General features: G+C 39.4%; 1 protein-coding gene across 5 annotated transcripts in view; it reads left to right on the forward strand.

Annotated features, from left to right (window-relative positions):
* gigyf2 (GRB10 interacting GYF protein 2) overlaps window positions 1-25,102 on the forward strand; it is a 343,857-nt gene that overhangs the window by 174,445 nt on the left and 144,310 nt on the right. For 3 of the 5 annotated variants that reach the window (XM_039762266.1, XM_039762240.1, XM_039762245.1), the window contains exon 8: window positions 20,139-20,315. In XM_039762266.1, the coding sequence (XP_039618200.1) occupies window positions 20,139-20,315 (177 nt within the window). The remainder of the gene's footprint in view (window positions 1-20,138; window positions 20,316-25,102) is intronic. The other 2 variants (XM_039762253.1, XM_039762260.1) reach the window with 2 other exon arrangements.

Raw genomic sequence — 25,102 nt, forward strand, 5'->3', positions numbered from 1 at the left:
AGGCAGGTCCTTACCAGACATCACCAGCAACAACGCCGCCTATGGGCACAAACCCACCTTCGCTGGACCAGACAGGAGTGGCAAAAAGTGCTCTTCACTGATGAGTCACGGTTTTGTCTCACCAGGGGTGATGGACGGATTCGTGTTTATCGTCGAAGGAATTGAGCACGTCTGGGACCTGTTGGATCGCAGAGTGAGGGCTAGGGTCATTCCCCAGAAATGTCCAGGAACTTGCAGGTGCCTTGGTGGAAGAGTGGGGTAACATCTCACAGCAAGAACTGACAAATCTGGTCCAGTCCATGAGGAGGAGATGCACTGCAGTACTTCAAGCAGCTGGTGGCCCCACCAGATACTGACTGGTACTTTTGATTTTGAGCCTCCCTTCATTCAGGGACACATTGTGAAACATTTTTAGTTTGTCTTATGGTGTTGACTCTTTTAGTGTTCATACAAATATTTACACATTAAGTTTACTGAAAGTAAAAACAGTTGAAAGTCAGAGGACGTTTCTTTTTTTGCTGAGTATATATTCCGATGCTGACTTTATATATTTAAGTTTTGACTTTATATATTCCAGCGCTTACTTTATATATTCCGAAATATTCCAATGCCGTCTTTATATACTCAGGTTTTGACTTTATATATTTGGGAATGACTTTAGGCTATGTATTCAAGTTTTGACTTTATATATTCCAGCGCTTACTTTATATATTCAAGTTTTGACTTTATATATTCAGAAACAAGTACATGACCGATGTAGCTGAAGTTCTCCCATCTCAAAGTCTGCTTATCTGGGTGTGAGGTGCCAGGAGTTGTATAGGGTAAATAATATATCGTTATTTGGAATACATACATTTCATGTGTGCTCCGTTTCTACAACAATCAGCTTAAACGTTGGTTTTTATGTTTTTTATTATGTTAAAGTAACTAGCAAAATACCCGCGCTTTACAGCGGCAAAGTACTGCCTTAAAATTTTTATTAAGAAGAAAATTAAACCTTTTTAAACTGAGGGAAAATATACCAATAATTATTCGTTAAGGATCTCTTTGTATACCACATTGTGAGTTCGGCCCTCCGGTTGTAATATGACCAAGCTTGTGCGCTGAGCTTACTCTTGAGCATGCAAAGTACAGTTGGCCACGTGAACAGTAATCTTGTTTCAAATCTCATAGCTTGGATTGCTGCTGTCATAATCGGTTTGAGTTTCATGGTTTGTTTCAATTACGACAGTATTTGTAGGACTTGTGTTGAAGAGACATTTGGCATCTGTCAAGCGTTGTAAGTATACAACCGGTTTCATCGATATCTTCACATCCAGCTTTTGAGAGTTTAAACATTCATTAACATCAAAGTGTCCACTACTGAAATTGTCACGTCTCAATCTAAGATGTTTAAGTGGCATTGCCGGTTGTCGAAAGGTGTAAAATATTTGACCATATCGGTACACTTGAAAGCGACAATCGAACAATTCAGCGGCAGCCATCAACTCACATGCAGATGCATAGGTGAAGGGCTTAAGTATTTCACTCTTATAGTGCTCCTGTGTAGTATAATTATCTCCTGTACCGTCATCAGTCCACACCTTGAACCTGTCCCAGTCATTCAATACATAAGACACAATGTTCCTCTGGATATCAAGAGTGAGCCTGATATGGCCGTGCAATATGTAACAAAGAGAATGAAAAAGGCAGGTGCCATCTCCGGGCATGGAAACCACTCGGAAAGTGACAGTTCTTTGATCGATGGTGATCATCTCAATAGACATGTAAATGGGGGTACGGTTGGAATGATAAAGGAAATGGGTACCTGAACAATGTAAAGTAAGTCTAAAATACCTAAACAATAACTATAATCGTAATAAAGAAACAATAAAACAGCGGAGAAGCCGTGGATTAAATAAAAAGACTGTAGTTATCAGCAGGGAGACGTGAATCCCATGACGAAGCAAGGAAGGGAATGTAGAGACTGGAGCGACGGACGGCCTTATATAGGCAGGCAGCCAACAACGTGAGAGGCGTTAGGATAGGGGACCCAACACCGCCTCACACGGTGACCGAGCTGCAAGCTATGGACGTATATATGTACGTAAGTAGGATTCAGTTAGCGTTGGGAACCCGCGTACCAAATTTCTTTAAGATTGGCTCATAAGTAACAAAGACCGTTGAAAAGTTCAATATGGCGGCCGACAGTGGCATCATACCACCAAAATAAGTACCATATTTCAGCCTTCTACCTACAAGTGAAGTTGGAGAATTAGTGATGTTGGAAAGTTCAATATGGCGACTGACAGTGGCGTCATACCACCGAAATAAAAGTACGTACATCGGTTTCGGTTAGCGCAGGGAAGCCACCTACCAAATTTCGTGAAGATGGGGCCATGAATAAGAAAGTTCAACATGGCTGACATTGTTTACCGTTATGACTGTTACACGTAGAATTTCTAAATGAAACCTGCTTAACTTTTGTAAGTAAGCGGTAAGGAATGTGCCTGCCAAATTTCAGCCTTCTACCTACACTGGAAGTTGGAGAATTAGTGACGTTGGAAAGTTCAATATGGCGGCCGACAGTGGCGTACTAGCACCGAAATAAGTACGTACATCGGTTTTTGTTAGCGCTGGGAAGCCACCTACCAAATTTCGTGAAGATGGGGTCAGCCTTCTACCTACACGGGAAGTTGGAAAATTAGTGATGAGTGAGTGAGTCAGTGAGGGCTTTGCCTTTTATTAGTATAGATAATAACAGCTCACTACTCAAAATGAGGAGCACTTAGACTCCAACCTGCAGCTTCTTGATTGCAAGACAGCAGTTTTTACCTCTGCACCAGATCAGATATGTCGCCTTTCTTTCGATTGATATTTCGGCTTGGATTTTTACTCATTGACAGCAACATGTATTTTTTCTTTGGTAATATTCTTGAATAAAAAGTGCACATGTCTATTTCATATTTGGACTAAAGTCTTCACACATTATACACTTCACGTCATTATTACTATTACATGGAAAACGTTTGTTTTAGTTATGTGTTCCATATTTCTAATTTCGCATTTCCTGTCATCCAACATTTACCCAGATCACTGCAGAAACAGAACACACATGAAATGTATGCATTCCAGATAACAGTAGAATGCATCCTTTTTTCCACATTTTGTTATGTTACAGCCTTATTCCAAAACTAGCAAAATACCCATGCTTCGCAGCGGAGAAGTAGTGTGTTAAAGAAGTAATGAAAAAGAAAAGGAAACATTTTAATAATAACGTAACATGATTGACAATGCAATTGTGTTTTCGTTGTCATGCGTATTGATGGCATATATATATATATATATATATATATATATATATACACACATATATATATATATATATATATATATATATATACACACATATATACATATATACAAATATATACAGATATATATATATATATATATATATATATATATATATCTATACTAATAAAAGGCAAAGCCCTCACTCACTCACTCACTCATCACTAATTCTACAAGTTCCCGTGTAGGTAGAAGGCTGAAATTTGGCAGGCTCATTCTTTACAGCTTCCTTACAAAAGTTGGGCAGGGTTCATTTCTAAATTCTACGCGTAATGGTCATAACTGGAAGCTATTTTTCTCCATTTACTGTAATGGAGTTGAGCTCGAAAGCTGTGGGGGGCGGAGTTTCGTGTGACATCATCACACCTCTCACGTAATCACGTGAACTGACTGTCAATGCAGTACGTAGAAAACCAGGAAGAGCTCCAAAAAGCGCTGAAGAAAACCTGCATTATATAATTGAGAAGGCAGCGAAACCATAAGAAGCGAGCAAGTGACATATACAACCATATTCATGAGTGCTGCTACTTCGGAAACAAAGCACGTTGTAAACCTAAAGTTTAAATTAAGTTCATAGACAGGTTGCCGCTGGCGTTTGTCATGCCCACGGGTAATGCGGGATACAAGTTTAATGAGAAGACGCAGGATATAAACGAGAGTTTTGATCGCTTTGTAACTAAGTTAAAATTGCAGGTGAAGGGGCTGTGCTTATGCAAATTCCGAGAGACTGTGTTTGTGGGGGATTGACAGTTAAGGCGGGGAGTCACGACATCATCTCCCTCCCATTCACCTCATTTCGCTCTGAGCTGAGCTCCACAGCTAACGCAGTGTTATGGAAGCGAGTTTGTGACGCTGCCACCAAATACTCACAGAAAAATCCACAAGTTAATACACACGCTGTCTCTACAGTTTCTCCACACTGAATCCTCCTGGCATTACTTACAAAAGGTTACATTGACAATTGTGTTACGTTATTTGTAAAATGTTTCCTTTTCTTAGCACAAGCACAGCTGAGAAGCTTCGATGCATGTGCTCCATAACGCGTTAAAAAAATCACGTATATAATCACACTTTGCATTACAAACAAAGGGGAACTTCTGTCAATGCATGACTTCCTGGTACACCGATTACATTGATCAGCGCTTCCCCGATTCATTTTACCCTCGCACCCCCTTGGTTTGAGAAGAAGGTTTACACAGAAAAACAGATCACCAATTGAAGCTTTATGAATAATTGGTTCGCCATCAATAATTGTTTTTGCTAAAGCCATACTCCGTGTAATCCTCCTTCCATTTTAGATAGATAGATAGATACTTTATTAATCCCAAGGGGAAATTCACATAATCCAGCAGCAGTATACTGATACAAAGAAACAATTTCAAATTAAATAGTAATAAAATGAAAAAATTAAAATAAAATTAATGTTAGCATTTACTCCCCCGGGTGGAATTGAAGAGTCGCATAGTGTGGGGGAGGAACGATCTCCTCAGTCTGTCAGTGGAGCAGGACAGTGACAAAAGTCTGTCACTGAAGCTACTCCTCTGCCTGGAGATGACACTGTTCAGTGGATGCAGTGGATTATTCATGATTGACAGGAATTTGCTTAATGCCCGTCGCTCTGCCACAGATGTTAAACTGTCCAACTTTAATCCTACAATAGAGCCTGCCTTCTTAACAAGTTTGTCCAGGCGTGAGGCGTCTTTCATCTTTATGCTGCCACCCCAGCACACCACCGCGTAGAAGAGGGCACTCGCCACAACCGTCTGGTAGAACATCTGCAGCATCTTACTGCAGATGTTGAAGGATGCCAACCTTCTCAGAAAGTATAGTCTGCTCTGACCTTTCTTACATAGAGCATCAGTATTGGCAGTCCAGTCCAATTTGTCATCCAGCTGCACTCTCAGATATTTAAAGGTCTGCACCCTCTGCACACAGTCACCTCTGATGATCACAGGGTCCATGAGGGGCCTGGGCCTCCTAAAATCCACCACCAGCTCCTTGGTCTTGCTGGTGTTAAGGTGTAAGTGGTTTGAGTCACACCATTTAACAAAGTCTTTGATTAACTTTCTGTACTCCTCCTCCTGCCCACTCCTGATGCAGCCCACAATAGCAGTGTCATCAGCGAACTTTTGCACGTGGCAGGACTCGAGTCATATTGGAAGTCTGATGTATATAGATTGAACAGGACCGGAGAAAGTACAGTCCCCTCGGCCCCTGTATTGCTGAACACAATGTCAGACCTGCAGTTCCCAAGACGCACATATTGAGGTCTGTCTGTAAGATAGTCCACAATCCATGCCACCAGGTGTGAGTCTACTCCCATCTCAGTCAGCTTGTCTCTAAGGAGCAGAGGTTGGATGGTGTTGAAGGCGCTAGAGAAGTCCAAAAACATAATTCTTACAGCACCACTGCCTCTGTCCAGGTGGGAGAGGGATCTGTGAAGCATATAGATGATGGCATCCTCCGCTCCCACCTTCTCCTGGTATGCGAACTGCAGAGGGTCGAGGGCGGGCGGACCTGTGGCCTCAGGTGGTGAAGCAGCAGCCGCTCCATGGTCTTCATCAGATGTGACGTCAGAGCAACAGGCCGGAAGTCATTCAGCTCACTAGGACGTGATACCTTTGGTACAGGAGTGATACAAGATGTTTTCCAAAGCCTTGGGACTCTCCCCTGTTCCAGGCTCAGGTTGAAGATGCGCTGTAGAGGACTCCCCAGTTCCAACGCACAGGCCTTCAGCAATCGTGGCGATACACCATCTGGACCCACTGCTTTGCTGGCTCAGCTCTCTGCTCACCTGGGCTGCTGTAATTGTGGGTGGGGATGTCTCACTTATGCTGGTATCAGCAGAAGGATGGTTGGAGGATGCAGTACTCCGAGGTGAGAGTGGGTTACTGTGATCAAACCTATTAAAGAAGTTGTTCATTTGGTTTGCTCTCTCCACGTCTGTCTCGATGGTGGCACCCCGCTTCGAGCTGCAGCCAGTGATAATCTTCATTCCCATCCCACACTTCCTTCATGCTGTTGTTCTGCAACTTCTGCTCCAGCTTTCTCCTGTTCCTTCTGCACGCACTTGAGCTCATGCTTATCACCACCTTTAAAAGCCCTTTTCTTATGGTTCAAAAGGCCCTTGATGTCACTTGTAACCCATGGCTTGAAGCATACTGTTCTTACTGGAACTACAATGTCCATACAGAAGTTGATGTAATCAGTTGTGCATTCAACAGCCTCTTCAATGTTCTCACTATGTGACCCAAGCAATATATCCCAGTCTGTAGTTCCAAAGCAGTCTCTCAGAGCCTGCTCTGCCTCAGGGGACCACTTCCTGAATGAGCGTGTAGTTGTAGGTAGCGCCCTCACTCTTGGTTTGTATTGAGGCTGAAGCAGAACCAGGTTATGATCTGCTTTCCCAAGCGCAGGCAGCAGGGTGGCGCTGTATGCGTCTTTAACGTTTGCATACAGTAGGTCGATAGTCCTGTTTCCCCAAATGTTACAATCCACATACTGGGAGAAGGCAGGTAATGTTTTGTCCAGCGTTACATGGTTAAAGTCTCCAGCGATTAGCACAAGTGCCTCAGGGTGCTGCGTTTGTAACTTAGCAACTGCGGAATGGATGATGTCACTCGCCATCTCGCGTTCGCTTGAGGGGATGTAAACAATAACAGCAATCACCTGTCCAAACTCTCTGGGCAAGTAATAGGGGCGCAGACTTACGGCCAACAGTTCGATGTCCCTGCAGCAAGTGGAGATTTTAACGTTTACATGTCCTGAGTTGCACCACTTTGTATTGACATAGAGAGCGAGTCCTCCTCCTTTCTTCTTTCCGCGGGTACTTGCGTCTCTGTCTGCTCTAACTGTGCTAAAACCCGGGTAGCTCCACGTTAGCATCTGGGATGATAGACGTTAGCCACGTTTCACTAAAACACAGCAAGCTGCATTCTCTGTAGGTTCTGACATTTTTCACCAGCACAGCCAGTTCGTCGATCTTATTTGGTAGTGAGTTTACATTTCCCAGGATCACAGAAGGCACCGACGGTTTATAACGCCATTTTCTCTCAAGTTGTCTTGATTTAATCTTATTTTTAATCTTTGCGCCAGCTCGGCTGCCCCGATATCGTCTTCTTACCTCGTCAGGTAAATAAGGAACCACACTGGCATAAGCATTTCTTCTCAGTGCTTTAAGCTGACTACTTGAATAGGCGATTCTCTGAGTGTAAAAATCCATGTCAAATAATAAAATAGTAAAAGTGTCCAGGGAGCAATTCCACATAAAAGAAAGTGGTAGAAGTGATCAGTGAAATAGAGAAAAATAGAGATAAAAAGGTAAAAAGATAGTCATATACGGAGCTGCTGGAAAGGCTGCCACTCGGATGCGGCGCCGGAAATTCTAAATTTTATAATAGCCATGATTAAATGAACAGTAAAAAAGTAAGAGCGAAGCGAAGGTGATTTATTCAGTAAATGTTATGCTCCTGACTTTCTAATATTTATTTTTAACATGTTTCAACACTGAGAGATTAATTACTGTTGCTGCAAACTACCATGTATCTTCCCTTACACAGTCAGACAACCTCTTAGCACACCTGCTTATAAAAAGAAAAGGATGCAGTAAGAGCCAGTAAGAAATGGAGAATAAAGCAGCAAGAGCCAGTAAGATGATGATTTAATGCTAACTAAAGAGGCAGAGAAAAGCTGCAGAATTGCTTTGTGTAAATTAAGACACATTTTAAAGATAATCATTAAATTTGCAGATGTTATATTCAGATTCATTAACAAAAGGGAAAACAAATTGTAAACCTCTGTGTTCTTATGAAAATAACCTGTATGTTTCCTAACAAGAATGTATGTGGAAAATTAGTGATGACCAAAATTTACTGAAGACATGCAGCAATATGTGTCAAATTAGAAGAATATACTGTAGAAGAAATGCAAAGACAAGCTCACAAAAGCAATCATCGTGTCAAATATCAGTATAGGGAAAAACTAGAGACCATGTATTGCAAGTTGTGATTTACATAAGCTGTGACAAGGGTTTCCAGTTGCTTACAGATTGCAAAGTAAAAAATTTAATCCAGTCTCATCCACGTTTTCTACCATGGATGAACTTTATGCTTTCTCTGTTCTTGTAGATAATGCAAGAAGGAATTTAAATGAGTAAAAGAACATATGGCTTCCAGGCATATACAGTGGTGTTAAAAACTATTTGCCCCCTTCCTGATTTCTTATTCTTTTGCATGTTTGTCACACAAAATGTTTCTGGTAGACAGTAGAATTCATGGTTCCATCTATCACAGCAAGCCTTCCAGGTCCTGAAGCAGCCCCAGACCATCACACTACCATCACCATATTTTACTGTTGGTATGATGTTATTTTTCTGAAATGCTGTGTTCCTTTTACGCCAGATGTAACGGGACATTTGCCTTCCAAAAAGTTCAACTTTTGTCTCATCAGTCCACAAGGTATTTTCCCAAAAGTCTTGGCAATCATTGAGATGTTTCTTAACAAAATTGAGATGAGCCCTAATGTTCTTTTTGCTTAACAGTGGTTTGCGTCTTGGAAATCTGCCATGCAGGCCGTTTTTGCCCAGTCTCTTTCTTATTTTGAAGTCGTGAACACTGACTTTAATTGAGGCAAGTGAGGCCTGCAGTTCTTTAGACGTTGTCCTGGGGTCTTTTGTGACTTCTCGGATGAGTCGCTCTGCGCCTTGGGGTAATTTTGGTGGCCGGCCACTCCTGGGAAGGTTCACCACTGTTCCATGTTTTTGCCATTTGTGGATAATGGCTCTCACTGTGGTTCGTTGGAGTCCCAAAGCTTTAGAAATAGCTTTATAACCTTTACCAGACTGATAGATCTCAATTACTTCTGTTCTCATTTGTTCCTGAATTTCTTTGGATCTTGGCATGATGTCTAGCTTTTGAGGTGCTTTTGGTTTACTTCTCTGTGTCAGGCAGCTCCTATTTAAGTGATTTCTTGATTGAAACAGGTGTGGCAGTAATCAGGCCTGGGGGTGGCTACGGAAATTGAACTCAGGTGTGATACACCACAGTTAGGTTATTTTTAACAAGGGGGCAATTACTTTTTCACACAGGGCCATGTAGGTTTGGATTTTTTTTTCTCCCTAAATAATAAAAACCTTCATTTAAAAACTGCATTTTGTGTTTACTTGTGTTATATTTGACTAATGGTTAAATGTGTTTGATGATCAGAAACATTTTGTGTGACAAACATGCGAAAGAATAAGAAATCAGGAAGGGGGCAAATAGTTTTTCACACCACTGTATGTTGCATTTCAAAAACCATTTGTGACTAGTTAACTGATATTTTCAAAGACGTGTAGATCATTACCACAATTTTGATGAGAATGTTTCAAACAAAAATCATCACTCCTGTTCACATAATTTATCCAAAATTATCATTTGAGTTTTTAAGATTCTCAAACTCCTGGTATCGCAGCAGATTTCAGTTCCTGTCACCAAAGGAATCTCACAATGGTGCAATACCAAAATGCAGTGTCCATATTCATTTGACCATGGCTTCAGCTAGACCAACAGTCAAGCACTGAGCTGTGGTGTTCAAGCTACATATAAGTCATTGCGAACAGGTTTTTCAGATTGACTTTACCTTTTGATTAACTGTTGTACTTTTCTGTGTTTCATGAAACTCTGCAGTAGATACTGAAATACAGATGAGGACTTTATTATCAACTGTGCTAACTGTACCAGCTGTGCGCAGTGGAGTGTGGGCGACCAGGTGGCTTAAGTCATTCTGCCTTTCATAATGCAGAAACTGATTACCATCAGACCTAACTATTTGATTTGCTCAATTTTATCTTCCGACTGTGGCCATCCAGAGGTTTATTTTTCTCATATGGCCCATCATAAGAGTTTTTTTCTTCTCCAGAGTGTCAGCTGGTCAACTGAACCAAAAAAAAAACAAAAAAAAACTCCATTTTATTTACTTTTGTGTCTTTTCATTTACTTTAATAACATCAAACTGTTTCTGCTCAATAGGTTGCCATGTAAATATGTCTAGGTAAAATGTACATATATACTGTATATATTTATTTTAATATATTTTAATTAGATCTGGTTGTTATGTTGTCAGCCTTAATGTATAAATATTTTAATTAGAAAACCTTTTAAGTTGTTAATTTTGCTTAACAATATCTTATTTTCCATTTAGCATACTTACATTTAATAGAAATTAGCATAGTATCAGTTAATGATAATAATCCAAGTAAATGTAATATATCATAGTTTTTGTTGATTAATCTGTGGAAAGCACCTCGAGTTGCATGTAAATGTATGATAAAGTGCTATATAAATAAAGTGATTATTGAAAGAATTCATGCTAAAACATGGCATACAGATAAAGCTAGAAATTTGAGAATGCACAAAAAATGTTTGATGCATTAAAACTGCATAAGTGCTGTCAACTCTCATACAGAGAGATCTTTCCCTTCAATTTAAGATAAGACTCAGCGTGAGTTGCTGAGTGTATCAGACTAAGTGACTGAAGTTGCTGGAGTGTGCCTTCTGATACCTCATTCACTTTTGATACACTGTTCTATGTCAACTTCTAGATCTTTCGGCTTAGTACATTTTTCCTTTTATTGTTTCATAACTCTGCCTAAAAAAATCTCTGACAACTAAGTAATGCTGTGATATATTGCGTTCCAAAGGGATCAACTTCACATTTTACACCATGTACTGACTAATTGTCCTCATCAACAAATAGTCTTTTGTGTTCTCTATACCACTAGAGTCATATGTCTTCAATTTGTTTTGACTCTAAAAATGGTATTTCACACAACCATTTCCATTGTATCATCTAATTCTGGAATCAACATGCCCTAAACTGTTTGGGACTAAAGCTAAAGGCTATATGTCTTGTAACTGTTATTTTCTCATCATCAAAGGGTAATATTTTAAGGTTGTATGCCTTCTCTGATGTCAGCTTTCTTTTTGTTGCCTTTTATGACAACCAACAGGGATGATGACCTTATGTTAACCATATGTCATGGAGAAATTAAGAGATATTTGCACTGTTGTTGCTGACTTCCACACTTCATCTCCTAATTGAGCACACCCTTTCACATCAGACATGCTGATCAGTACTCCACCATAGTTACACTAAATTGTTGGATGGAGATAATATAACATTTTCAAACCCGCTTAGGGACTGTGTTGACAAAACTGAGCAAAAGGAAGGAAACAGCCAGAGACAGAGTTCCATTCCACCCCAGGGACCCACTCGTATACACCCACATTTTTGTTCAAATATTGTCAATTTAGATTTGCAAATAAACCTAAAAGGCATGCCTTTGAGTATATAAGAAAAAGATCAACACAAGCATGTGAAGTATGTTCACATTTCACATGGGCAACAACAACCAGGAACATTATTCAAAGCCATGGCACTGGGGGTATGTAAGGCACCAAAAAGACTTGCATTCAAATTCCCTTTAACACAGATGGCATCTCCCCTGTCTTTTTAATCTTGGTTAAATAGTATGTTATTGTAATAATGTCTTAAACTAGTTGGAGTTATATGTAGATGCACGTAATTATTTTATTCTTATACATTTATCATTATGGCAAGCAATGTGAAATGTGTTACCTTTTGTTATTTGTGGGCTGCAAACTTCATAAAGAAAGAGACAAATAACTTTGAAGTTATAAATCTAATCTGCCCTAGACTTAAAGGAACTACAATCTTGATACATTTCTGTAATAATATTTCCATCTGTTTTTTCCCTACTGCTTCATTCACTCCTTTTCATTGTAAACGTTTGACCTTCTTCTGCAAAACTGCTCTTTTTATAATTTAACTCCTTCACTCTAGAAAAATAAGCTTATTTCTTTACTGTTAAGGGATACGACTTGTGTTATTTAATTATTCTGCAGGTTTCTATTACGGCTTATGCTGCTCACCTCTTTGTGCCCACACCCCAACATCAAACTTAAATACCTTTTTCAGGCACAATCAAATATAAGCAAATGTTGATCCTGTGTAGCTGAAGAAACAGCAAAAAACTCTTCTGCAAAATATCTGTAAAAAGCATTATATTGTGTCACAGTGTTTTTCTTTGGCTATGTTTTAATTACTTTGCACACAGCAGTAGTACTCGGAACTTTGTCCTGTTCACCAAACAAGGGTGATGTCATTACACGATATTCTCTGTGAATGTTGGCAAAAGCTGAGTTGTATGAGAGGTTGGACACTAAGGAGGGAGAAAAGGATCTGTACCAATTTGCTAGACAGAGGGACCAAGCTGAGAAAGATGTGCAGCAGGTTAGGGTAATAAAGTATAAAGATGGAAACGTACTCACAAGCTAAGAGAGGGTGTTGAGCAGATGGAAAGAGTACTTTGAAAGGCTTATAAATGAAGAGAATGAGAGAGAGAAGAGGTTGGATGATGTGGAGATAGTGAATCAGGAAGTGCAACGGATTAGCAAGGAGGAACTAAAGACAGCTATAAAGAGGATGAAGAATGGAAAAGCCATTGGTCCAGATGACATACCTGTGGAAGCATGGAGGTGTTTAGGAGAGATGGCAGTGGAGTTTTCATTCAGATTGTTTAATGGAATCTTGGAAAGTGAGAGGATGCCTGAGGAGTGGAGAAGAAGTGTACTTTTGCAGATATTTAAGAATAAGGGGGATGTGCAGGACTACAGGGGGATAAAATTGATGAGCCACAGCATGAAGTTATGGGATAGAGTAGTGGAAGCTAGGTTAAGAAGTAAGGTGATGATTAGTGAGCAGCAGTGTGATTTCATGCCAAGAAAGAGCACCACAGATGCGATGTTTGCTCTGAGGGTGTTGATGGGGAAGTAAGATTGACGGATACATTCAAGATGGAGGTGGGATTACATCAGGGATCAGATTTGAGCCGTTTCTTATTCGCAGTGATGATGGACAGGTTGATAGATGAGATTAGACAGGAGTCCCCATGGATTATGATGTTTGCTGATGACATTGTGATCTGTAGTGAGAGTAGGGAGCAGGTTGAAGAGAACCTGGAGAGGTGGAGATATGCTCTAGGGAGGAGAGGAATGAAGGTCAGTAGGAACAAGACAGAATATATTAGTGTAAATGAGAGGGAGGTCAGTGGAATGGTGAGGATGCAAGAAGCAGAGTTGGCGAAGGTGATTGAGTTTAAATACTTGGGATCAACACTACAGAATAATGGGGATTGTGGAAGAGAGGTGAAAAAGAGAGTGCAGGCAGGGTGGAATGGGTGAAGAAGAGTGACAGGAGTGATTTGTGACAGGTGGATATCAGAAAGAGTGAAAGGGAAGGTCTACAGGACGGTAGTGAGACCAGCTATGTTATATGGGTTAGAGATGGTGGCACTGACCAGAAAGCAGGAGACAGAGCTGAAGGTAGCAGAGTTAAATATTCTAAGATTTGCATTGGGTGTGACAAGGATGGATAGGATTAGAAATGAGTACATTAGAGGGTCAGCTCAAGTTGGACTGTTGGGAGACAAAGTCAGAGTGGCGAGATTGCTTTGGTTTGGGCATGTGCAGATGAAAGATGCCGAGTATATTGGGAGAAGGATGCTAAGGATAGAGCTGCCAGGCAAGAGAAAAAGAGGAGGGCCTAAGAGGTTTATGGATGTGGTGAGAGAGGACATACAGGTGATGGATTGTAACAGAACAAGATGCAGAGGACAGAAAGATATGGAAGAAGATGATGATCCACTGTGGTGACCCCAACGGGAGCAGCCGAAAGAAGAAGAATGTTGCTTTATATTAACCTGATTATTTTAGATAGTTTGAACCACCTCCAGTGGTACTGCCAAGATATACTTACTGTATATACTCGCGTATAAGTCGGGTCTTGAAACCCGAAAAATCGATCATAAAATCAGACCCCGACTTATACGTCCATTCAAAAATATAACACTTAATTTTTTATTTTTTTTTACATCTTCTTGCCTCCTCCAATCTCGCATCAGTTTCTCAGACGCATCAAATTTTGTTGCAGCAGCACAGTTACCAATTTCTTTCGCTACTTCAATGACATTTAATTTAAAAACAGCTTCATATTTTCTTCTGACCTAACGGTCCATCGTTGTTAAGGGATGCTCTTACAATAAGGTTTATGAGTATGTGAGATACAAAAAACATAAATCGGTGCAAACTTTGCTTCAGGAATAGTTTGGGTATTACCGTGTGGTCACGTAGGCACAATAGTGAGAGAGAGGCTAGGAGCACACGCTGATACAGCGCATTGCCACACCCTCAGGCAGTGTGCTCTGTGGTTACTCTCTCAGGTGGGTATTAGAATATCATAATCTGTTGGACCAATAGCATGAGTTTTCCGCATTCAACTTATACGACCGACATTATAAAATACCAGAAATCATACAATAAAATCAAGTCCCGACTTATCCGTGGGAGAACTTATACTTCATAAAATTCTGTAAAACCTGATTCCTAACTGGCAAATCCTGGTATTCATGAATTGACATAATCACCTCTTCTACATAGTACAGGTACCCAGTAGGATAGCATGATTAGCCAAGTTCTATACTCCTTATTCACTTATGATTGTATTGTCAAACACAGCTTCCACTCTCATCACTAATTTTGCTAATGACCCCATCATTGTAGACCCAATTATCAACAGTGTTGATGACTTAGAGAGGAGAAATTTGCATTCTGACACATAGGTGCTAGAACAACGTCTGCCTTAATATCAGTGAAATCAAGGAGCTGGTCGTATTTTTCAGGAAGCAGAAAACACACCACACTCTCATCTACAGTGGTGTGAAAAACTATTTGCCCCCTTTCTGATTTCTTATTCTTTTGCATGTTTGTCACACATTTAACCATTAGTCAAATATAACACAAGTAAACACAAAATGCAGTTTTTAAATGATGGTTTTTATTATTTAGGGAGAAAAAAAAATCCAAACCTACATGGCCCTGTGTGAAAAAGTAATTGCCCCCTTGTTAAAAAAATAACCTAACACTGGTGTATCACACCTGAGTTCAATTTCCGTAGCCATCCCCAGGCCTGATTACTGCCACACCTGTTTCAATCAAGAAATCACTTAAATAGGAGCTTCCTGACACAGAAGTAGACCAAAAGCACCTTAAAAGCTAGACATCATGCCAAGATCCAAAGAAATTCAGGAACAAATGAGAACAGAAGTAATTGAGATCTATCAGTCTGGTAAAGGTTATAAAGCCATTTCTAAAGCTTTGGGACTCCAGCGAACCACAGTGAGAGCCATTATCCACAAATGGCAAAAACATGGAACAGTGGTGAACCTTCCCAGGAGTGGCCGGCCGACCAAAATTACCCCAAGAGCGCAGAGACAACTCATCCGAGAGGTCACAAAAGACCCCAGGACGTCTAAAGAACTGCAGGCCTCACTTGCCTCAATTAAGGTCAGTGTTCACGACTCCACCATAAGAAAGAGACTGGGCAAAAATGGCGTGCATGGCAGATTTCCAAGACGCAAACCACTGTTAAGCAAAAAGAACATTAGGGCTCGTCTCAATTTTGCTAAGAAACATCTCAATGATTGCCAAGACTTTTGGGAAAATACCTTGTGGACTGATGAGACAAAAGTTGAACTTTTTGGAAGGCAAATGTCCTGTTACATCTGGCGTAAAAGGAACACAGCATTTCAGAAAAAGAACATCATACCAACAGTAAAATATGGTGGTGGTAGTGTGATTTTCTGGGGTTGTTTTGCTGCTTCAGGACCTGGAAGGCTTGCTGTGATAGATGGAACCATGAATTCTGCTGTCTACCAAAAAATCCTGAAGGAGAATGTCCGGCCATCTGTTCGTCAACTCAAGCTGAAGCGATCTTGGGTGCTGCAACAGGACAATGACCCAAAACACACCAGCAAATCCACCTCTGAATGGCTGAAGAAAAACAAAATGAAGACTTTGGAGTAGCCTAGTCAAAGTCCTGACCTGAATCCAATTGAGATGCTATGGCATGACCTTAAAAAGGCGGTTCATGCTAGAAAACCCTCAAATAAAGCTAAATTACAACAATTCTGCAAAGATGAGTGGGCCAAAATTCCTCCAGAGCGCTGTAAAAGACTCATTGCAAGTTATCGCAAACGCTTGATTGCAGTTATTGCTGCTAAGGATGGCCCAACCAGTTATTAGGTTCAGGGGGCAATTACTTTTTCACACAGGGCCATGTAGGTTTGGATTTTTTTTCTCCCTAAATAATAAAACCATCATTTAAAAACTGCATTTTGTGTTTACTTGTGTTATATTTGACTAATGGTTAAATGTGTTTGATGATCAGAAACATTTTGTGTGACAAACATGCAAAAGAATAAGAAATCAGGAAGGGGGCAAATAGTTTTTCACACCACTGTATATCAGAGGAGGAGGAACTTTAAATATCTTGTAGGCACCATTACTGACTCCCTGAAATAGGTACAGTAAATCTCCGGTATCATCAAGAAGGCTCAATAGTGCCTTTTCTTTCTTCGACAACTGAAAATACCTTGGATGTTTTCATTTGTGCTTGCTATCTTATACATATTTCTGCTGTGCAGTTTTCAATGATACCTGCTAAACTCAGGATTGAAAAGGATTGTAGAGGATTGTGAAGTTAGTGAAAAATATTACTGGTACAAACTGTCTGTCTTTTTTTCGGAACACAACACAGGCTCCCTCAGAAAAGCCCATGACATCTTTAAAAACTGTTGGTATTCTGCACAGTCACTTTTCCTCTTAGTGCCTTCCAGCAGACAGTTCTAGACTGTTAGCACTTTTCTTTATTAGTTTTAGAGATGTTTTTTATTTACAGTTTGCTTCATGTATATACGTTGCATTCCCCATATAATGCAGCATTCATTTTTAGTCTGTTTGTATTAATGTTATAAGTTATGGGAGACATCTAAGTAAGAATTCCATTGCGCTACATATGTATCCAAGGTAATAAACAGAACTGAATCTGTCTCTTACTGGTCTTATTTCTTTTTATTTGAGTTTTAAACTTAATATTGTTTATACACTGAAGGCCACAAAGTAGGTGGCTTTTTAATTTTACATATTAAGCTACCACAGTTTACCCAAATATTTTGAAGAATGTTTTGCTTAAAGTAAAAATATTTGTGGAAATATCAGTATGGTGAAACACGAAAGAACAAGAATAAGCAAATCAAAGTGATATCAGCTGTTAAACTAAAAATTACTAAGAAATGGGTCCTAAGAGAATGATCATAAGCATGGATTTGTTTTTGGTAATGGTTGTCCTGTTCTTTGAACTTTTAGTGAAAATAATTTTATATTGGAAATTCTGACTGTTCTGATCTCAATATTATAAAAAAAAAAATCTTGGGACGAGATGTGACTTTCTCAGAGAAACACTTTCACATCCCACGAGACAAGACTTTGTGCCAAGAGATTTAACCATGCCCAGGGCTGGAAATAAAGGACAAAGAGTAGATGACAAAGTAGAATGTTGTAAAGAATTCGAAAACATTGGAGCGATACACATGTAGAGTAGGTTAGAGATAATGGAAGTACGAATATTCGAAAGTCTCAAAAAAATGACAGTACAGATTGCATTAGCGCAAACAGAAATTATTACTCTGTGAAATAATGGAACAGCGAAAAGAAATCGAATATACAGTGGGTACGGAAAGTATTCAGACCCCCTTCAATTTTTCATTCTTTGTTATATTGCAGCCATTAGCTAAAATTATTTTAATTATTTTTTTTTCCTCATTAATGTACACACAGCACCCCATATTGACAGACAAAAAAAATAATTTTTGAAATTGTTGCAGATTTATTAAAAAAGAAAAACTGAAATATCATATGGTCCTAAGTATTCAGACCCTTTGCTCAGTATTTAGTAGAAGCACCCTTTTGAGCTAATACAGCCATGCGTCTTCTTGGGAAAGATGCAACAAGTTTTTCACACCTGGATTTGGGGATCCTCTGCCATTCCTCCTTGCAGATCCTCTCCAGTTCTGTCAGGTTGGATGGTAAACGTTGGTGGACAGCCATTTTTAGGTGTCTCCAGAGATGCTCAATTGGGTTTAAGTCGGGGCTCTGGCTGGGCCATTCAAAAACAGTCACAGAGTTGTTGTGAAGCCACTCTATTATTTTAGCTATATGCTTAGGGTCATTGTCTTGTTGGAAGGTAAACCTTCGGCCCAGTCTGAGGTCCTTAGCACTGGAGAAGGTTTTTGTCCAGGATATCCCTGTACTTGGCCGCATTCATCTTTCCCTCGATTGCAACCAGTCGTCCTGTCCCTGTGGCTGAAAAACACCCCCACAGCATGATGCTGCCACCGCCATGCTTCACTGTGGGGACTGTATTGGACAAGTGATGAGCAGTGCCTGGTTGTCTCCACACACTGAGGAGAGGTAAGACACATGGCAGCCCGCATGGAGTTTGCTAAAAGACACCTGAAGGACTCTGAGATGGTGAGAAATAAGATTCTCTGGTCTGATGAGACCAAGATAGAACTTTTTGGCCTTAATTCTAAGCGGTATGTGTGGAGACAACCAGGCAGAGAGAGAACTTGGAGATCATCTAATTCGTGTTGCCAGTAGTGTTTCTTCCCAATGATGAGACATATCTGCAAGAATTAAAAGATTTGTTGTTTGGTGAAAGTGAAATCCCGTGAGACAAGACTTTATGCAAAGAGATTTGGAAAGTCCTGCCCACATCTGAAACCTTTACAACCACGCAAACGGTTCAATTATTTCTGATTTGTTTGAATACTGTTGTCACCACAGTTATACATTGCGTTGTCACGATGTAATCACAAACGTGGAATCAAAATTCAATGCAATATTGACGAAAAGGTAAAAGTTAAAAGAGATTGAATATATGGACATAGGTGATATGATAGAAGTATATAGATATTGTTTGGCTTTAAACTTTAAGTTGGAGACTTGTAGATCGTCTAATTTGTGTTGCCATCACGGAAAAGTAGTGTTTCTTCCAAATGAAGAGGCCTATCCATAAGAATTAAAAGTTTTGTTGTTTGGTGAAAGTGAAATCCACATATGCGTGCAGCAGAGACGCAAAGTTGCTGACACGTACCACAGGTGGGGGGATGGGGGTTGGCAAATGAAGCAAGCAAGGAGCGAAGCCCCCTAGTATACTGTAAAATTAAAGTAATTCACAATTCTGTAGTACATTTTTAGCCAATAGAAGTAACATTGTCTAATTCACTTTACATTGAATTTTTAATTATTTATATCGATATTAGCTGTTATATAAAGAAACATTGTTATTGTTTTATGAAAACCTTTTAGGTGTTAGTCTTTATATTAAATATTTTTTCACACTGTAGAGTTAAAATTTAATATTAATATTTTACTTATTGGATTATGAAAGCTACTTAAAATATCACAGGAACAACTCAAAAATGTAGGCAAGTTTAATTCTTACTTTTGTTTTTTTAACATTCACTATGTTTACAATAATTTTGTAGCAGCATGCAAGGGTTCTAGTGTGACAGCCAAGTTATTCTCTGGGGAAATGTGAAAGTAATTTTAATGATAGCCAGCACAAAATTGCTGCAAGTCTGAATATCTTAATACTTCCTCTCTAAACTAGTTTTTTTAATACACAGTTGTATTATATCATGGTAATATTGACAATTTTTCAGGGAACAGTATAGATTTTTTTTTTCTTCAGATTACAGGCTTAGACATTTTACTTATGTATCTCTATTTATTAATCTGATATGAAACAAATTGCCAACCTATTCTGGAGTGTATGGGTTGATTTATTACCAGTTTACTTATGCCTTAATGAGTTAAATAGGTTTGTCTCCCTTGTCTTTTATGCAGCAAGATCAAATTTTGAAGATGGTGGATCAGCTGTACCTCGGAAGCATGAATTCACACGATCTGAAAGTGAGAACTGGAGGATGTCTCGAGAAGAGCAGAATGGTGAGGACGATGAGGGAGGATGGCGTTTGGCAGGTGCGCGGCGGGATGTTGACAGGTGGCAGTGCCAAAGCCCAGGTGCGCCAGGGGGTGTATTTGCTGTTCCATATTTGTCATAATTTTAAGTAAATTCATCTTTAGATGATTTTATGTAGAAATATTCCGTCTTATTGTCTTGTCTAACTTTATATATTACCTTATTATACTGTATAATCACCTGCAAAATAAATACTCATACCTAATAAGGATATCTTACCCCAAGGAGTTTGTGGTGATGGGCAAAAAAAAAATTTTATCTTCTGTCTTCGTATAGAATGAACATAACAAAGTCTCTGATGGAATGAGACCTGGTAGCGAGAGATACAAGATAAAAAGTGTAAAATCCACAATAATAGTAATCAGTTTGAGAACCTGTGATCAAGGATTACTAACCACTGTAACCTTTGTCACTCCATAATACTGTAACGTAGTTGCACTTTTATTAATTTGATAGTTAAAATATTCAATTGTACATTTTATGTTTGCCTGATTATGGTGATTTTAATTATCCAGCTTAGAATTTTTCAGATTTATCTCTATTCAAAACATTTACATAAGAAATAGATGGATTATTACATAAATATACAGAAAGAAATTATATTTATACTGTAATGTAGTTGCACTTTTATTAATTTGATAGTTAAAATATTCAACTGTACATTTTATATTTACCTGATTATGGTGATTTCATTATCCAGCTTAGACTTTTTCAGATTTATCTCTATTCAAAACATTTACATAAGAAATAGATTGATTATTACATAAATATACAGAAAGAAATTATATTTGTACTATTAAACTCCATCAAGGAAATAATTAGGAGAATTGTATAGTGTTTAGGCATCAGTCCATCAGAAAGGACAATCACATGCATTCATACACAAATACAATTTTAAAGCTGTCAATTTGTCTCTTTGAATACTCTTTTGAATGGTTTACTCTGTGATAGTAAACCATGCACGATGAGTCACAAAAGTGAAGAATTACCGATCCCATACAAACAGCCTTGGTCTAGATGTTAAACTGGGGTCATGCGTCTGTGAACAATACTATATGATGTAGATTAAAAACAAGATATAAACTCCCATTCCTTTAAGTTTACCATTTGAAAAGCAATGAAACAGAACTTTCCTACAGTAATAACAGTCTACAATGTAAATAGGCAAAAAATTAATAGTGTATAATAAACGGAAATCTTTCTATAAGCACTTATGGGGGATGTGCGTTTCAATATATGGATATTCAAAGGTATTTTTGACTTCATTTTTATTCGTTTTGTGGGGCATATGCTGTAGTCTCCGGATAAAACTGAGCTATATGTCATGTGAAAACTTGATAAAGGGTAAATAAAAATAATAGTATGCAAATAAATATTCTGGAAGTGATACTTAATAGCTTATACATTGTCATGTATCTTGCCACTATACATATATACTGTATCTTTTTCACAGGAAATTTCAGTAAGGAAATGTTTGTTGAGAATGTGAGCAATACAAAGTTATACACTGAACAAAGCTTGTTTTTTTTGTTTTTTTTTTTTTACAAAACCAATTATTTTCTGATGCTCAATACTTTATTGAATGTTACTTTTATTGTGATTTGAAAGCAATTCCTTTTGATTCCTGAATGCCTTTATGTGTACTAATTGATAATAAAAGTATATAGCTTACTAAATCATTCGTTTTTATATGATGTAACAATAAATTAGGGAGATTTTACAGGGTTTAGGAAGATTTCAGCATAGGGTTTATAGAGAACTAGCCAACCCGCGGCATACCATACGCCACATAATCAGGCCGGTATTTTAATGATTTTTAAGCACAGGTAGAATATTAACATTTGAAAAATCGGTAATGTAATAAATTGGCAAGAAATGCAACATTGTAACAATGCACGGAACGAACCAACACACAATCGTCCGTGACTAAAAACTGGCGGACCGCCATCATGCCTTCTCCCGCCAGATGGAGGGATGGGGTTGCACGGCGCGGAGGGTGGAACGGGAGGAGTGGAGAAGGACGTCTATTCCGCTCCCTCCGTCATGCTAATCTGCTGATTTCTCGTTCAGTATGCACTGCTTGCTCATGTGCCCACCTCCAACTCGTCACTTGAGTCGTTGTAGTCTTTGCACAGTCTAGATGCACCTGTGACTCACATAGACTTTTCATTGCTCTGTGCAGTTTTGGCTGCTTTTCTATATATAATCCACCAAGACACCCGACCACGGTAGTAGCGAGGTTGGAGGGGGGTGTGTACAAAGGGTAGGGACGTAACCAGTGGGAGGGTCTGAGTCACACTTAGTGGGAATTCCACGGTTTGCAGCCCGAATGGGGTTCAACGGCTTACCCACGCCTCTCTGCACCGGGTAGACACACGCTCAGTCTCATGCATAATTATTTATTGAATGCTAAATACTTCTGGAAAGACACGGTTGTCTAAAACGGGTTGATGTGAGAATACAACAGTAAGTGAATGAAAAGATGGAACTCTGGAGAGAACAAAATACAACACAGTAGTGAACCCGCGGCATAACAAACGCCGCATAATCATTTATTGATGGTTGATCACTTCTGGAAAGACACAGTTGTCTAAAAAGGGAGGGTTTGAGGATACAACAGAAAGTGAATGAAAAGATGGAACTCTGGAGAGAGCAACATATAATTGTCCATGAGTGAAGAAGACGCATGTTTGTCATGGATGCAAATCGCTGTATGTAGCGTGTAAAATAGTTTGCTATGGTGCACGCAGTCATGAGTCGTAACCGAAAACTCGGTTTTTAAAGACTGCTTACTTCATTGTTTTTTAACCTCAGTTGTAAAGGATTGTTTTAAGGATCCCATGGGATACCCTCGCAAACCGTTTTACACGCTTACATATGGCGATTCACCTCCGCGAGAAACATGCCTCTATGAACAGTCAACGTGGCTCGGAGGTGCAAATGAATATAAATGACGCCGTTTTTTCTGTGTCGTCGCGTCCAAGTTGGTGGGCGTGGCTCTGCAAGTTGTCGTCGTATCCAATGGTCTTGGAGTTGGTGGGTGTGGCTCCTTCCTGCGTGCACCATAGGTGTCTTACTTGTCGGCGGCTTAGTGAATCCACAACCCTTCCGCCATGCTTTCCATGGGTGTCTTGCCTAAGTGAATTATATATATAGATGATATGGTCATTATGGACTATTTTTCTGACCATGTCCTCATTTAAATGGCAGTTAAAAATCAGTGCAGAAAACTTTCAAAACTTACAGTGGGTACGGAAAGTATTCAGCCCCCCTTCAATTTTTCACTCTTTGTTATATTGCAGCCATTTGCTAAAATAATTTAAATTAATTTTTTTTCCTCATTAATGTACACACAGCACCCCATATTGACAGACAAAAAAAATAATTTTTGAAATTGTTGCACATTTATTAAAAAAGAAAAACTGAAATATCACATGGTCCTAAGTATTCAGACCTTTTGCTCAGTATTTAGTAGAAGCACCCTTTTGAGGTAATACAGCCATGAGTCTTCTTGGGAAAGATGCAACAAGTTTGTTACACCTGGATTTGGGGATCCTCTGCCATTCCTCCTTGCAGATCCTCTCCAGTTTTGTCAGGTTGGATGGTAAATGTTGGTGGACAGCCATTTTTAGGTCTCTCCAGAGATGCTCAATTGGGTTTAAGTCAGGGCTCTGGCTGGGCCATTCAAGAACAGTCACAGAGTTGTTGTAAAGCTACTCCATCGTTATTTTAGCTGTATGCTTAGGGTCATTGTCTTGTTGGAAGATAAACCTTCAGCCCAGTCTGAGGTCCTTAGCACTCTGGAGAAGGTTTTTGTCCAGGATATCCCTGTACTTGGCCGCATTCATCTTTCCCTCGATTGCAACCAGTCGTCCTGTCCCTGCAGCTGAAAAACCCCCCCACAGCATGATGCTGCCACCGCCATGCTTCACTGTGGGGACTGTATTGGACAAGTGATGAGCAGTGCCTGGTTGTCTCCACACATACCGCTTAGAATTAAGGACAAAAAGTTCTATCTTGGTCTCATCAGACCAGAGAATCTTATTTCTCACCATCTCAGAGTCCTTCAGGTGTCATGGTTGACTTTCTACAACTTTCTCCCATCTCCTGACTGCAACTCTGGAGCTCAGCCAAAGTGATCTTTGGGTTCTTCTTTACCTCTCTCACCAAAGCTCTTCTTCCCCGGTAGCTCAGCTTGGCCGGACGGCCAGCTCTAGGAAGGGTTCTGGTCATCCCAAACGTCTTCCATTTAAGGATTATGGAGGCCACTGTGCTCTTGGGAACCTTAAGTGCAGCAAAAAAAATTTTTGTAACCTTGGCCAGATCTGTGCCTTGCCACAATTCTGTCTCTGAGCTCTTCAGGCAGTTCCTTTGACCTCATGATTCTCATTTGCTCTGAAATGCATTGTGAGTTGTAAGGTCTTATATAGACAGGTGTGTGGCTTTCCTAATCAAGTCCAATCAGTATAATCAAACACAGCTGGACTCAAATGAAGGTGATCTCAAGGATGATCAGAAGAAATGGAAAGCACCCGAGTTAAATATATGAGTGTCACAGCAAAGGGTCTGAATACTTAGGACCATGTGATATTTCAGCTTTTCTTTTTTAATAAATCTGCAATAATTTCAAAATTTTTTTTTTTGTCTGTCAATATGGGGTGCTGTGTGTACATTAATGAGAAAAAAATATTAAAATGATTTTAGCAAATGGCTGCAATATAACAAAGAGTGAAAAACTGAAGGGGGTCTGAATACTTTCCGTACCCACTGTATAACATTGCACATGAATTAATGAGAACCAAGATTATTCAGGGTATATTCATTTGCA

The sequence above is a fragment of the Polypterus senegalus genome, chromosome 1, assembly GCF_016835505.1.
Source record: "Polypterus senegalus isolate Bchr_013 chromosome 1, ASM1683550v1, whole genome shotgun sequence".
NCBI lineage: Eukaryota > Metazoa > Chordata > Cladistia > Polypteriformes > Polypteridae > Polypterus > Polypterus senegalus.